This window comes from Rhipicephalus sanguineus, chromosome 8 (assembly GCF_013339695.2).
Source record: "Rhipicephalus sanguineus isolate Rsan-2018 chromosome 8, BIME_Rsan_1.4, whole genome shotgun sequence".
Lineage (NCBI taxonomy): Eukaryota > Metazoa > Arthropoda > Arachnida > Ixodida > Ixodidae > Rhipicephalus > Rhipicephalus sanguineus.
This window is the reverse complement of record NC_051183.1, coordinates 156,189,565-156,204,182: the sequence shown is the minus strand read 5'-3', so window position 1 is coordinate 156,204,182 and position 14,618 is coordinate 156,189,565. Positions and strand designations below refer to the sequence as shown.

The 14,618-nt window shown below is 44.7% G+C and overlaps 1 protein-coding gene across 1 annotated transcript in view; it reads left to right on the top strand.

Annotated features, from left to right (window-relative positions):
* Window positions 1-14,414, top strand: part of LOC119403620 (lysine-specific histone demethylase 1B-like) — a 29,130-nt gene extending 14,716 nt beyond the window's left edge. Inside the window, exons 3-6 of the mRNA XM_037670540.2 lie at window positions 546-736; window positions 7,590-7,648; window positions 11,723-11,840; window positions 14,254-14,414. Coding sequence (XP_037526468.2) covers window positions 546-736; window positions 7,590-7,648; window positions 11,723-11,840; window positions 14,254-14,414 — 529 coding nt within the window. The remainder of the gene's footprint in view (window positions 1-545; window positions 737-7,589; window positions 7,649-11,722; window positions 11,841-14,253) is intronic.
* Window positions 14,415-14,618: the final 204 nt, after the last annotated feature.

Sequence of the window (14,618 nt, the reverse complement as noted above, 5' to 3'; positions counted from 1 at the left end):
TTTAATAGATAAAGCGATGTGACAAGCGAAGTTGTAAAAAGAAACCTTGGACGTCCCGGTGGCGTTTTGTTTAGCTCTATCGGCATCCGCTGTCGAAACGTTGAGACGTGGTCATCATCTGAATTAGATGGTTCAGAGAATATATACTGCTCTGTGTCGTTGCGGCCGCACTCAGGGGAAAACAGAAATCATTCTTCACCCTCTGAGTCCGACAAAACTTCGGTGAACAAGTGTCGTTTTTTTTTACCCCTGTTTGCACCTGTTGCCGGTACGCGCATACACACACAGGAGGATGCCATTTTTAATTCTGGTTGCCAGAATTAAGTCATTCCTCTACTGTAATGCATGCTTTTGCAATCTGTCAAAGAGAACTCGGCAAAATGGATCAGGGTAGCTTGTTCGTGGCACTGTAAAAAAATGCTTGGTTGAGTGTGGACGAGACCAGCTCGGCTTCGGTAAGGAAAGGGTTAAGTTGTATACAACTATAGCCTATACAAGAATGGGCGGATTCGATGTGAACTGTTGTTTGTGTTTATACTTTGCAGCCCCTTGACGACGCTGTGCCTGCAGTCTGGCCACGGCATGCGGCTCATTCGCGACCACTGTGGCCTGTACACAACGGTGGGGCACATGGTGCCGACAGAGTGCGACCGCCGCGTTGAGTTCCACTTCAATGCCATGCTGGATGCCGTGGCACAGTGGCGTCTGGGACAGACCAAGGACATCTGCATCTTCGGTAAGCCAAGGCTCCCTTCTTAAAGGGACAATAAAGGCAAATATTAAGTCGACGTTGATTGTTTAATTAGCGGTCCAGTAAGGTTGAGAGTTGGGCTAGTTGGTGACTGATCATTATGCCTATAAGGTTAGGTAGCGCACTTTCGACGGGGACAAAAGAAACAGAAAGGACACTACACTCGCTACACTCGCAACTGAATTTATTTCAGGAAAAATACTTCAATATATATGCACCCAAGCACCCCCGAGTGACACAGAAATGAACCAACCCTTAATATTACCTGATTAAAGACAAAATTTTGCACACTCCTGTGAAAGGATAAGTTATGCACGTGTGAAGATAAACCGATAGTCAATGTATTCTTATCTAGGACCAAACTATCTGCGCACACTCAAGCGATACAAAAACCAAGAGTTAACGAAGCTTTGTGCGTGGTTTTTATAGTGTACAAGCTGCTCGTGTTTCGTTAACTTTTGGTTTTTGTATCGCTTGAGTGTGCGCAGATAGTTTGGTCCTAGATAAGAATACATTGACTGTCGGTTTATCTTCACACGTGCATAACTGATCCTTTCACAGGAGTGTGCAAAATTTTGTCTTTAATCAGGTGATATTAAGGGTTGGTTCATTTCTGTGTCACTCGGGGGTGCTTGGGTGCATATATATTGAAGTATTTTTCCTGAAATAAATTCAGTTGCGAGTGTAGCGAGTGTCGTGTCCTTTCTGTTTCTTTTGTCCCCGTCGAAAGTGCGCTACCTAACCTTATAGGCATAGCGGTCCAGAAACCTCGTAGTGCTACTTTTAAGCCAAGGAAGTGATTATTTTGGAATAAAATCACGTTTTAGTGGTCCACGTCGCCTTAGCACACTTCAAATCCCCCGCCTCAAATCAGTCTTTCACACGTCACTGCTGCCGTGCCCAACGTTGCCCGCCTTTACTGCGCAGCGGCGTGCACTGGCGGCGTGCACCATTCGGGCATCCGGCAACATCACATGCATGCGGCATTTTGTCGAACTTTCTGTCAGAGCGACTTTCACGAGCGCGCAAAAACAACGCGGCAGTGCGCAATGCCAAAACTACCACCGAGACGCGACCGCGTGAGCGAAGCAGAGCGCCGGGCAAAGTGCATTTCGGCGAAAACAGAACAAAGGTGGCAAGAATCCTAACGCGCGCCATTCCCCATGGCAACGCCAAAGAGGTTCTTTTTTCCATGAATCAAACAGAAACGAACAAACAGCATTTTATTATATCTCTTGATGCACAGAAGGTTCTTTTTTTATTGCTGCTAGTTTGATTACTAGTGATTAATTGTAGGCAGACTCTCTACGTCATCGTTAGGCTTGTGCGAATAGTAAATATTAGGTCCGAAGCGAATAGTGATTTGGTCGAAGCGAATTCCGAAGCGAATTTGAATAGTTTATATCACATATTATAAAGAAAAATGAGCATATTTGTCATGACCCAACTAACCAGCAGAATATTTTTAAAGTTGAAACAAGACATATGCATATGTCATTCTTTTTGGTTCAAAGGGAAGTGGAAGCAACTTTTGAGTAGTAGCAGGATTTGGCTTTTGGTAGAGTGCAAGTGATAACCTGTAAAATATGCTACGTTTTAAAATTTGCTATAGTATTTAGAGCATATAAGCCGGTATAAGAAGCTTTTAAACTTAAAAAATGATGAATCGATGTGAGGGTAATACAGTAAAACCTCATTAATTTGAACTCGGTTATTTCGAAATCCCGCATAATTAGAAGGATTTCTGCAGCCCCGTATTTTGCAATGTAAATCTGAGTGGATAATTTGAAGCGGCGGTCAGTACCAGCCCAGTTAATTAGAAAACTTTGGGTGCCATGTGCCAATTCCCGATCCCAATTTAGCCGCAAATCGGCAGAAACGATGGCCCTTAGGAGCCACAAGGCAGTGCAATGTAGCGATTCTAATGAGTGACAAGTTGAGCACCCCAGCCTCGCTGCTGCCAGCGCAAGAAAAACAAAAGGTGGTCTCGTGGTCAGCTGAAATGTGCGCCTGCGGAAAAGAAGACGTGCTTCACTGCAGCACAGCGGTGACACGCGGGCAGCATGACGCATGCTTCTCTCAATGTCAGTGCGTCATGATTTACCCATTCTTTCTGGGAAAATATAGAAATTAATAAAGGACGGTCTGATGGAATTCGCGATGTATGCAAACCTCTGATTGGCGGTTGTTCCGGCAATTTGCACACTTGCACTGCTGACGGAGTACTTGCCTGCAACGCCTACTTCGAAAACTCAGTTCGAAAACTTCAATGATCATCTTTTACACCTAGAACACATCGTGAATTCCGACACACTGGTCATTATTAAATTCTTTATTTTACCAGAAGGAATGGGCGAATGGTCGCATCATGATGTGCTGACACTGCGAGGAGCAGGTGACATGCTGCCTGCGTGTCAGCACTGTGTTGCAGCGAAGCACGTCTTTTTCTCCGCAGGCGCACATTTCAATTCACCACGAGACCGTTTTTTTTTTTCCTTTTTTTTAACTTGCACTGGCAGCAGCGAGGCCCACCGTTTCCCCAGTTTAGCGGCAAAATTGGGGCCGGGTATTGCTGGAAAACATAACCCTTGTAGCCGCAAACTAGGAGGCACAGCAAACGACCACCTCTGATTACTTCCAGTAATTCAAAGTTCCTTGCATCCCGCTTTTTGTATGTTTGGTTGATTTGAAGACCCGTTTAATTAGATTTTTCACAGTCCCAGTGACTTTGAATTAATGAGGTTTTACTGTATGTTCATTTAAACTTCAAGTGGGGCTTCACGGCAGTGCGGATTTCTCTTGGAAAGGTGTATTCATGGTATGGCACACCTATACTGCAGTGAAACCACCTTTACAGGGGGTTACATGCGTTATATATGTCTATTTGTTCATTTCAAATACTTCGAAATTTCCTAGAATTTAAATTCGTTTCGAAGAAAATTCGAATACTGTAATATTCGTTCGAATATTCGAAGTGCTCGAATATTCGCACAAGCCTAGTCGTCGGGATCATTTTGAAAATGTGCCGCTCGTGGCACTCATCGTGTGATACATTTAGCTTAATTTCTCTGTAAGTAGGGCACTGCTGTTGATAATATTGCCATTTTAGACGTCAGACATTGAGCTTTCACTCTGACATAAATTGTTATTTGGCTTTAGTGTCCCTTTAACTTTACACAGTGGAACACCGATTATACAACTTTGAGGGGTCACGTGAAACTGTCATATAATGTAGGCACTGACATTGAGTCTTGCCAAAAATACACGTACAAGACCGCTTGAATAAGCCTGCTGCACGAACCTGCACTGCTCCAAGGAAGGTCGATTGAACTACAGTAGGCTCTCAATAATTCAAACATTTTGCTGGTTCAAACTTTGTGTTAATTCAAACATATCTTAACTTTTTGGTTGACCTGCTATGTTTTTGATGTATTTTAAAGCTGCCATTGCACAAATTCGGTGAATTCAAATTTTTTTGCTTCTCCATGCCTGAAACTGTCTGCTGCCTTTGTCAATTGCTTCTAGCTGAACATTTCCATTTTTATGTCACTAACAGTCGCAGATAAAGCCGATTGCCTGCTTACAAGAGGGCCAAACTAGCCAAACCGCGTGCACCAACAATCGCATGCTGACTGAGGAAGAAAAAAAAATGAGGCGACCAGGTCTTGGTCTATCAAGGGTTAGAAGCTGTTGCGAGACATAACCCACTTCATTAGGCTTGTGCGAATATTCGAGCAGTTCGAATATTCGAACGAATATTATATTACTATTCGAATTTGCTTCGAAACGAATTTAAATTATTTTAAATTTCGAAGTATTCGAAATGAACGAATAGACATATATAAACCACATGTAACCCCCTGTAAAGGCGGTTTCACTGTGGTTGAGGAGTGCTGTGCCGTGAATGCACCTTTCCAGGGGAAATCCGCAGTTCCGAGAAGCCCCACTTGAGGGTTAAATGAACATCTTGATTCATCATTTTCTAAGTTTAAAAGCTCGTTATACCTGCTTATATGCTCTAAGTATAGTAAACTTAAAACCGTAATGTATTTTACAGGTTATCACTTGCATTCTACCAAAAGTCAAATCGTGATACTATTCAAAGTTGCTTACACTTCGCTTTCAACCAAAAAGAATGACATTTGCCATGCCTAGCTTCACTTTAAAAAATATTGTGCAGGTTAGTTGAGTCGTACCAAATATGCTCATTTTTCTGTATAATATGTCAGATATACTATTCAAATTCGATTCGAACCTAAAATTTACTATTCTCACAAGCCTACATTTCATCCCTTATTTACACTCGCATGCACGGCTTGTAAAATAACAAGTACAGTATAACCTCATTACAACAGACCTTTATAGTGAAGAGGATTTTGGTCTGTTGTAAAGGGGTATTCACACGAGGGAGAAATCAGCGGGCGAAACGGAGGGATTGCGGATCATGTGACCGTGACGTCACGTATTAGTGAGTGGGTGCGATCCCCCGCGCTTCCTCGGGGGACACGGGGCCTTTTTCCCGACAGGACAAACAATCCCCCGACGGTCGGGGATATAGCGGAATTTCAGGCTCTTGTTTGGCCACATTGTTGCTCCTGCAGAGAGCGGCAGTGGGTGTCCAGTCTGCAGCTGCATGGTCGTCTGCAGCTCGTCGTCAGCAGCTCGTCAAGCGGGTGGCGCAAGCCACCGAGTAGTGTAGTTACACTAGTCTCCCCCTCCGCTCGCCTCGTCCGTGTGAGTGGGGGACATTTGTGGAGATTTCTCCTCACGAGCTGATGTCCTCGGGGGACAAATCCTCCGAGGATTCGTCCCCCATCTGAATACCCCTTTAAGGGAGTATGTGAAATCCAATTACTGTTACAACGGACTTCTATGTAAACGCTGAAGAGTCTGTTGTAACCGGTGAGAATTACGAGTCACAAACGCGGTCAAAGAACAGATTTATTTTTTATGGGGGACGCGGCTTTCTTGCAGCGGAAAATAGCAAAAAAATAAACGATTGTCTGAAAGTCACATTTTCCATTTCTGTAGCGATTTTTCTATTTGATTCCAAGATATCTTCACTGAAAACTACACAGAAGTGCTGTAAAAAATTTACTGTGCATGCCGAGGTAGCGAAAATTAATGCGAAAATCGCAAAAAAAACTGCTTTTTTTTTAATTATAGCTCCGCAACGGCGAAACCGGGCGCTGCCATTCTGGGCTCGTCGGTAAGAGCATTTCTCCGTATTCAAATTCTCCGCTTCAGCTAGTTCCTCCATTCAGAAACAAGAGTACAAAAAGCAAATCTTTGACGTTCGTTTCGAGGCCTCCGATTTGCTGCTTCTTCCAATCCGATGCTCGCTCTAGGAGAGCGTCGTCGGCTGCTTGCGCATCGCGAGCTCACGGCTGTCGAAAATCGCACTACCCACGAAACCTCTATAAAATGTTTATAGAGGTTATAAACGTTTTAAAGACGTTTTATAGAGGTTTTGTGTTTCATGGGTAGTTACTGACGCGTTCGCACTCGTTCTGTGTTCACGGGTCCACGATCATTTCAAATATAATTCCGCTTTACTTTGGCAGCTCCAATCGGAAGCTCAATCGTCAGATTATATCGCGCCGCACTCGTCACAAACATCGCAGATGCGCGTCTCGTACCGACTTGTCGGATCCGCGGTGAGGTTCTGCGGTTAGGCTCATCAGCACTTGGGACCTCATGACGAAGACCATCCGGGGACAACTCTTTGTACTCGCGATTGAGCATGACGTACTTTGAAACGTCGGGCATCGTGGTCACGCACATCGCAACCGAGCTTTTGCTCGACGTCGTCGCTAGGCCTAACTACGCTCACGGCGCCCATGTACGAGACGAAATCCGAACTTTTCGGGCAAGAACATCGCGCTAGGGGTCATGCGAAAGCGAACAAGCCGCAATGTGCTCTGTCGCAAGTAACGAATCACATCGCCCGCTGGCTCCTCGAAACCGCGGATGGGCATTTTACGCTTCGGCAGCGTACTCCCCGCTGCACAACTGCGACCTGTAAGCATCGTATCTGTTCCTAATGAAGTGCAATTGGTGGCGTGCTGCTTTCATATAAAAGCTCATCTCAAGGGAAAGTTATTTTTCACGCTAAAGATAGCTGCGTCTTGCCATTTTTGCGTGCTCAAGGACTGTGCCCGTGAGCAGCACTAACAAAGAAGATCTTCAGCTGCATATCGATCAGGAAAAGGCCGAAAGCAGGAAAATATCCGGACTTTGAAGACGAGCTTAAAGGGGTACTGACACCTTTTTTCGAAGGCGAGTTTACTCTGCCATACAAATCTCCCATATACAGAGACGGCTCTGAGCAAGTGTGAAGCTCAGCAAATGCTTATAAGATATTTTATTTTGATATTAAAGTCAATTTTTCCATGGCAGACCTACCGACATCGACACTAGCTTTACATCAGGCTACAGTGCTAATTCTGGTGACTTCACGCAGCTAAATTGGCAAAATGGTATCTATTCAACCCACGAATCAACAAATAGTGCTTTCGCTATTGTGGAATATGAGTTGACTAGTGTTATAGAAATCTTTTTTTTTTTCTTTTTTTCCCATCAGCGTCCTTTATTAAATGTGTGCTAGAATGCCGACCCAAACGTCTTCACACCGGAAATCAATTCGCTTTCCTTTCCACCTTTCCGTCTCTTTCCCCCCTCCCCTTAGTGTAGGGTAGCAAACCGGATGCCATAATTCTGGTTGGCCTCCCCGCCTCTCTCTCCTTTTATTATCTCTCTCTCTCTTGGGAACAAAACTGCTCTCTGCTGTTGTTATTTCGCTTGTAATAAACTAAGGCGTATGAACTTCGCTTTGCAGACAAACTCATGGAAATGCACCAGAGCTTCCTCAAGGACACACAGATGGAGTTCAGTGACGTAAGTTTGACCAGCTGACTTCTTGTGTATTATCATGTTTCCGTCTGTGTCATGGAGAGCACTTTTCATTTCTTGGGGATGTGGACTGCATTTCTGGGGTGCGCGTCAGTCATGAAAGAACTGTATGGAGCTTTGCGACACTTGTCACTTGTAATGCTCATACAATAGAACCTCAATAGTACGAACTCCAAGGGGACCAGAAGTTTGCTTGCGCAAAACTGTGTTCAAACTAGAGAAGCCCCTTTGAATGTAGAAGCCAATGACCTGAGCCGTATTGTTGTGCCATGAAAGCACATAACTGCCTGTGCTTTCATGGCACACACAGGCAAGGTGGTGTAGAGGGGCTGTTAACTAGAGGCAAGTTTACTATGTAAAAAGGGAAAGTGGTTGTTAGGTAAAGCAAAGGTGGAGCTAGCTAAAGGTGGAAGTAAAGGTGACATAAATGCAGTAGGGCTATTAAAGAAAGAGAAAATTTTAAGCAACATCCAGAGCGAGCGTATACATGTCTGCGACCTCAGTCAAGCAAGCAGTGAAGGCAGCATCTCAATGGAGCTGGCAGAGCTTGTGCGACCCGAGATTATTTGGGAATATGTATACCTCGACTCATGTATAGATAACGAAAATGTTAGATCTGTGATTCACACTTGCCGACGACCCACAGTTGTGCTCGGTGCTGTCATAGCATAAGTTTTATTTCCTTTGCAGAACATGAACACGCACGCCCAATTAAGGGTTCTATCATTATTTGATGCCTTTGCTGCTAAAGTCTTCATCATGACAACAACATTGTGCTATGTTCAAGGAGTACTGACACAAAAATTTAACATCTCGTTTTTTCTGTCGCAATAAGTAGCTAACAGCCCACTTATCACGGTTGCAAGCCTCGTTTGCTCGAGCGAACGATGGTTAATTATTTGGAGACGGCTTATAGTGCCCCGTCACAATTTCGATTTTAAAAAGCGCCGAGTGAGGCGGGATTCAGAATGGTTTTCGTGTAAACACAGCTGGCTTCGCGAGCATACATAACCGAATGCATGTGACATGAGCACCGCGTTGACAACTTTTTAAAGGGGAACTCCGGTGCATTTTAGACCATATTGAGATAATGCCGTTGTCAAATAGTATAAACAGTCCTGTAACAGCAAGGGTGGTTCATTTTGCTGAAAGCTCGGTCAATAATTTTAAATAAGCAATAAACAAGGAGTCAAAACCGAAACAGGGAGCTGAGCTGCTCCATGCTGGGTATGCGATGACGTCACGAAGGGCGCTACACGCTGCCATGGCTGGCCAGGGTGTAAACATAGCACACGTGACAACTGTCACAGAACAGTTGTCATGTTGAAGAGGAAGGCCCTACCTATGCAGCAGGTCACTTTGATATTCTTTTTTTGGCTATCAAAATAAATAGCATGTTGTGAAATCTTTGAACTCATTTTCTTGGTTTGCTTTTTGGAGAGAACGAGCCTGTTAGGTAAACTATTCAATTTCCAAACTGCAGTGGTGGAAGTGCTGTTCCAATTGCGCCAAACTGCTCCAAAAGAGAAATGCTGCTCCTTCATTGCCAAGAAAAGTTGTCCGTGAGTGTAGTATGTATACAGGGTGTTTCAAGAAATGTGTCCAACCTTCTCAAAAAATCAGGAAGATGCGATATTTGCTCGGGGCTTTCAGAATTGCTTTTTCTGTAGCGGCAAGAATCTTAAGGTAGTTAAGGACATCATATAGGAGAGCAATTAAGAAAGTTACATTAATTAACTTTTTAATTATGGAGTTAGGTGATTGTGTCAAATGGGAGAATTGAAGTTCCTCATGCGAGGAACCCATCCGAGCTTTGAGATTTTGAAAAAGCGTCCTCTAGTAATTGTTGTGGCGTAATGAAATTCAACAAAATGCAACAACTTTCAACAGTGAAAGCCATCGAATTCGGTTGAATTTCATTACTTCGTAATTATTACTAGAGGGCTCTTTTACGAAATCTCAATGGTGGGATGTGTTTCTGGCATGAAGAACTTCAATTCCCCAATTTGTCACTGTCACCAAACTCCACTAATTAGAAAGTTAATTAATTTAACTTTCTTAATTACTGTCTCAAGTCATGTCTCTAACCATCTTAAGGGAAGACGTGGGTTTTGAAAAAAAAATTTTGTTAGTTGGGTTAACTGAAGGAAATATAATACACTTATTCAGTTTTTTCTGCAGATTCCAACTCTTCAAGTAGATTTTTATTATCCGCATTAGAACAAAAGATATGCAATTTCTGAGAGCATATTTCTTACTGTACTTTTCGGCAACTTTGCTTTGTCAAACACAGAAACAAAATATGTGGCAAGACTCCCAGAGAGCTCGTCTAGCCGATGATGCTAATTTGATTGTTTTCATCGAACTTCGAATGCAAAATAAACGGATGCAAACATGAGTGAAAAATTTTTGCTTCAAACACTTTATGATTATCAAGAATTATCATTTGGTAAACAACATTATAAGAAAATAAATAGCATCATCGGCTAGACCAGCTTTCTGGCAATCTTGCCGCATACTTTTCTTTTGTGTTTGACGAAAAGAAGTTGCCAAAAATCCCCGTAAGAATTGTGCTAGAAAACATTGTAGAACTAGCATAGCTTTTGTTCTAACGCAGCTATTAAATATCTACTCAGAGATTTGGAATGGAAGAAAAAACTGAATAAGTGTATTAAATTTCATTCCGTTCACCCAACTATTAAAAACACACTTTTCAAGACCCACGTCTCCCCTTAAGATGCCTAGCACTACAGAAAAAGTCATTCACTCATTTTGGACGTCTCAGAAGAATATGGCAGTTACGTTCTTCCATGTTTCTGTTAAGGTTTCGCCATTGAATTTGGTTGAATTTCATTACTTCGTAATTATTACTAGATGCCACTTTTTTCGAATGTCAACGTTGGGTTTGGGTTTTTGGCATGAAGAACTTCAATTCTCCCATTTGACACAACCATCTAACTCCACTAATTAAAAAGTAATTAATTTAACTTTCTTAATTACAGTCCCAAATAATTTCTTAACCATCTTAAAATCCCTGCCACTACAGAAAAATCAATTCTGAAGGCATTAATCAAATCTCTCATTTTCCTGATTTTTTGAGAAGGTTGGACACATTTCTTGAAACACCCTGTAGTATGCTAGTATGGAGTTTCTATACTAGCTCCATACTCCATGCTCCATATCGACAATGCCACAAGTAGTGGCATTGTTGATATATCTCCGATTTAGCTGTATATTTGTACATGACAGGCAGACTATTTTGGTAAAATGTGTGTGAGATTAGTTCGATATCCTACTGATTACTAACTGCTGGTGGGATGACTGTGATGTGTGACTGATCACATTTATCACTTTGTCAGCTCCGACCTCATTTTGCCACAAGAAATGGCAAGGCTGTTTTTCCAACCTATCTACAATTGTTTTTTTTTTGAACTTTAAATGCAGGCTATTTTGGTGAAATACGAAAATAACACATTGCTTTGCTGCTCCAAACTAGCATTTTTTCTGCTCCAGAATGTGCTCCAAAAAGCAAAATGTTGCTTCCATCACTGAAACGCTTCGCCAATGGCTACTTAAAAGGTGGTTTCTATACTGAAATGTGTCAAGAACAAGATAAAATACTTTTCTGATCTCCAAGTGTTTTCTAACTAAAAAGAATATTAGGGATGTCTGACAGCACTGACAGGAAAAAAGGTTATCTTCCCTTTAGAGTGACGACATTTTACAGAAACGTCATAAAAGAATATGTGACTGGGCCTTATCCTGCACTGCAAACCATCTAAAAGGCATTTAATGATAAATTAGTACATTTTCATTATTCGAAATGATAGTATTCCGAAGTTGGCTACATGGTTGGTCATTAAATAGGTTTTATCTTTTAATTCTTGCTCGGGTAATTTTCACGTACGACAATTCCTGCGAGGGTAATTTCATGTTTCCTTCCTTCAATTATGCCTGTGGATGCTGTCGTGCAGGAAGAGAGCAACGTTGCTCCAGTTCCACATAGGCAACCTGGAGTATGCGTGTGGTGCACACCTGCGTGAGGTGTCGGCCCTGCAGTGGGACCAGAACGAGCGGTTCCCCCAGTTCAGCGGGCAGCACGCCCTCGTCCCGGACGGCTTTCGGCTGTCTCCTGCAGGCCCTGGCCGAAGGTCTCGGCGTCCGCTATGGCCACAAGGTCTGCACGCTGCTCCCTCTGCTTGCTTTTCTTAAAGGGCATTACAACACTAAAGAGTTTTACAGCGAAAGCCGTAATCTGGTCACAACTGCCAATCTTGGTGGCAGAGTTGTCCGCCACTGGTGTCCATAACAACTATTTCACATAATGAGGGAAAAAATATGGCTGGCTCTCCCGTAATCGAGAGTAGATGTAAGCATGAAATGCCACTGGGAAAGCAGATTGGTTGGAGATTATACAGTTAAACCTGCCTATAACAAACCTCCATACAAAGAATTCCTCGATATTACGTAGTTTCTTTTATTCCCCACCGTTACTCCATAGAAGCACATGTATTTGCGACCTCTATGTAACAAAGTGGCAGCAGGAAGCACCCTTAATACAGTCAACTGCCGATATTTGGGACGCCCCGATTTTCCAGACATGCTCAAAATTCGGACGCTTTCGCGGCCACCGTCACCAGCCCCATAGACGTCAATGTATTAGAACGTCTAAAGTTTCGGATGCTGAACTATTCCGTGTCCGATTTTTCGGACTTTCTGCCCAAATTGCAGGTCCGAAAGGCATTATTTGAAGCCCCCACCTCTGCCGCGTCTATCATCTCGTAGGTTCTAACCAGCGCTTTTGCGAGTCGATCTGTTTGCGACAGTAGCACAGTCCGAAAGTCAGCTTTGCCGCAATACCAAAGCGTTATGGGTGAAGCAGACCAGAAATTCAAAGGTGCCGCTATCACGGTGCCATGCGGCGATGTTACGGATAAGCAGCGGAAATGCACGGAGGCGTGATGACGGTAGCCGGCAAATGCGCCAGTACGGCCTTAATCGCTGACAACCCTTACGATAAGCATCTTCAGTTAAACTGCTCGTAGTGCACGGGCCTAACGCAGTTGCATGCGTACTGCACGCATTTAATAGGCGAGAACCCAAATGCGCCGCGCCGCCATTCCTGCTGCCTCTTTGTGCGAGACCGCTAAGTGCGCCGCATAGACGCGTTACCTTCGCGGACGAAACCAGCTCGCCATTGCAGCGTCCGTTGGCGGTCAGGAACTAAGTTGCGCATCACGAACCCTTTCATGATAAATGCGTGCGTACGATACAGCAGCAGTAAAGTGACGGCGTCAGCTTAGTCGTGCGATGTGCTGCACACAACTAGAAACGACCGGCTTGACACGCAGCAAATGCTGCGTATCGGCGGCGATTCGGCAATGTGTGTGCGCATGTTTACATGCGCACACGCATCGGGGAAAGCCGGATGAGTCGTCCGCTCTCTCCGCCACAGGTCTTTGCGTTCGCGTCATCGTTTACAAACGCTTCATGTGACATAGCCGTAATCTATTCCGCGCTTTGCAGTTATCAGCGCGCTCATCACGAGATGCAAAAGGCAAAAGTGGCGGTCGCACGTACGTAGTTAAGCGGGGTTCGCGGCAGGTACCGAATGTATTTGCGAGAGCCTGGGCGCGCACCAAATGCGTGATAATTGTAACTGGAGGCATTAAAGCTTATTTCGGACGTGGCTGTGGCACTTTAAACACTTGAGCAGAATAAAAAGCATGAGTTTGTTTTTTTCGGGACGATTTCGCGGTCCCTAGGGAGTCCGAAAAATCGGCAGTTGACTGTATACTGAATTTTCGCCACCAACAGCCTAGGATATTGACCCTAATTGTGTCATTTTGGCACGAGCAGGAGTCACATGTATCGTCTGCAGTTTCCCTGCCGATGAGAGCGCAAAGTGGCAGCGGCGCGCATGACACGCTCGAAGCCCCGGCACCAGCGAGGAGAGAGCGAGCGCTCATTTGTGCATGCAGGTGTGCGTGAGGCGGGCAGGCGAGGCCTGCACTTCTCGAGCCAACTCTCTTGCCGCCGCAGGCACGTGCGCAGGCGTGTCCCTCCTCTCCTTCCTCCCTTCAGACCTCATCCAGCAGCTTGCGGGTGCCACCACGCTAACTATGCCAGCTTTCTTTAAAAAAAAAAAGGAAAAAAAGAAAGAAAATCGGCTTCACACTAGCAGCGCCACACTTCAGTTGTTGCAGTAGTCTGAACTGCACTTCGTTAACGTGACACCATGTGACGCCACTAAAAAAAAAAATTCTTGCTCTGTGTCGTACGCTTTGAGCTTGCGCCGCAATTGACACATCTGTATAGATAAAAGAGAATGACGATGAGGAGGGTTTAGAGACTCTGGCTAGTGGGGGCAGTAGGGTTGGGAAAGAAAGACGAAGAAGAAGTTTGGCTGCTACAGCTGCTTTTGCAACATGCTTTCTCGCTGTTGCAAGTTGTTCTTGTCCTTTGTTCGCATTGCACCGCGACACTGGTGGAGGTGCTGGACCGCAACCCTGCCTGATGCTCCACACTCCCCATGGGAGCCGTTCATCCAGCCCGGACACACCTATCGCAACTGCCGTGCATAACTTCAGTCGTCGGCTGCGAGGCCTCACTCCAGAGCTCACCGCCTCGCAGGAACCCGCCCCAAGGCGCCGCTTACCCCTACCAATGGCTATGGAAAGAGCACTTCACCAACGATGCCGACAGTACGATCGTTTGTCCGGCAGTGCCCAAATTCATGCCGCCGCCATGACATTTGACAATCATGGCTCCTTGCGGGACTTGATAAGAGAGATTGTTCGGGAGGAACTGCAGAAGTTACGTACGCCGGTAGTGTAAACACCCATGGCGTCTATCGTTGAAGTTGTCCGCGACGAAATCCGCCAAGCATTCTCGGCGGCTGACAGTGCTCATGAGCAGCGTCCCATAAACGACGCCGCCCGCCCTTCGAACCGCC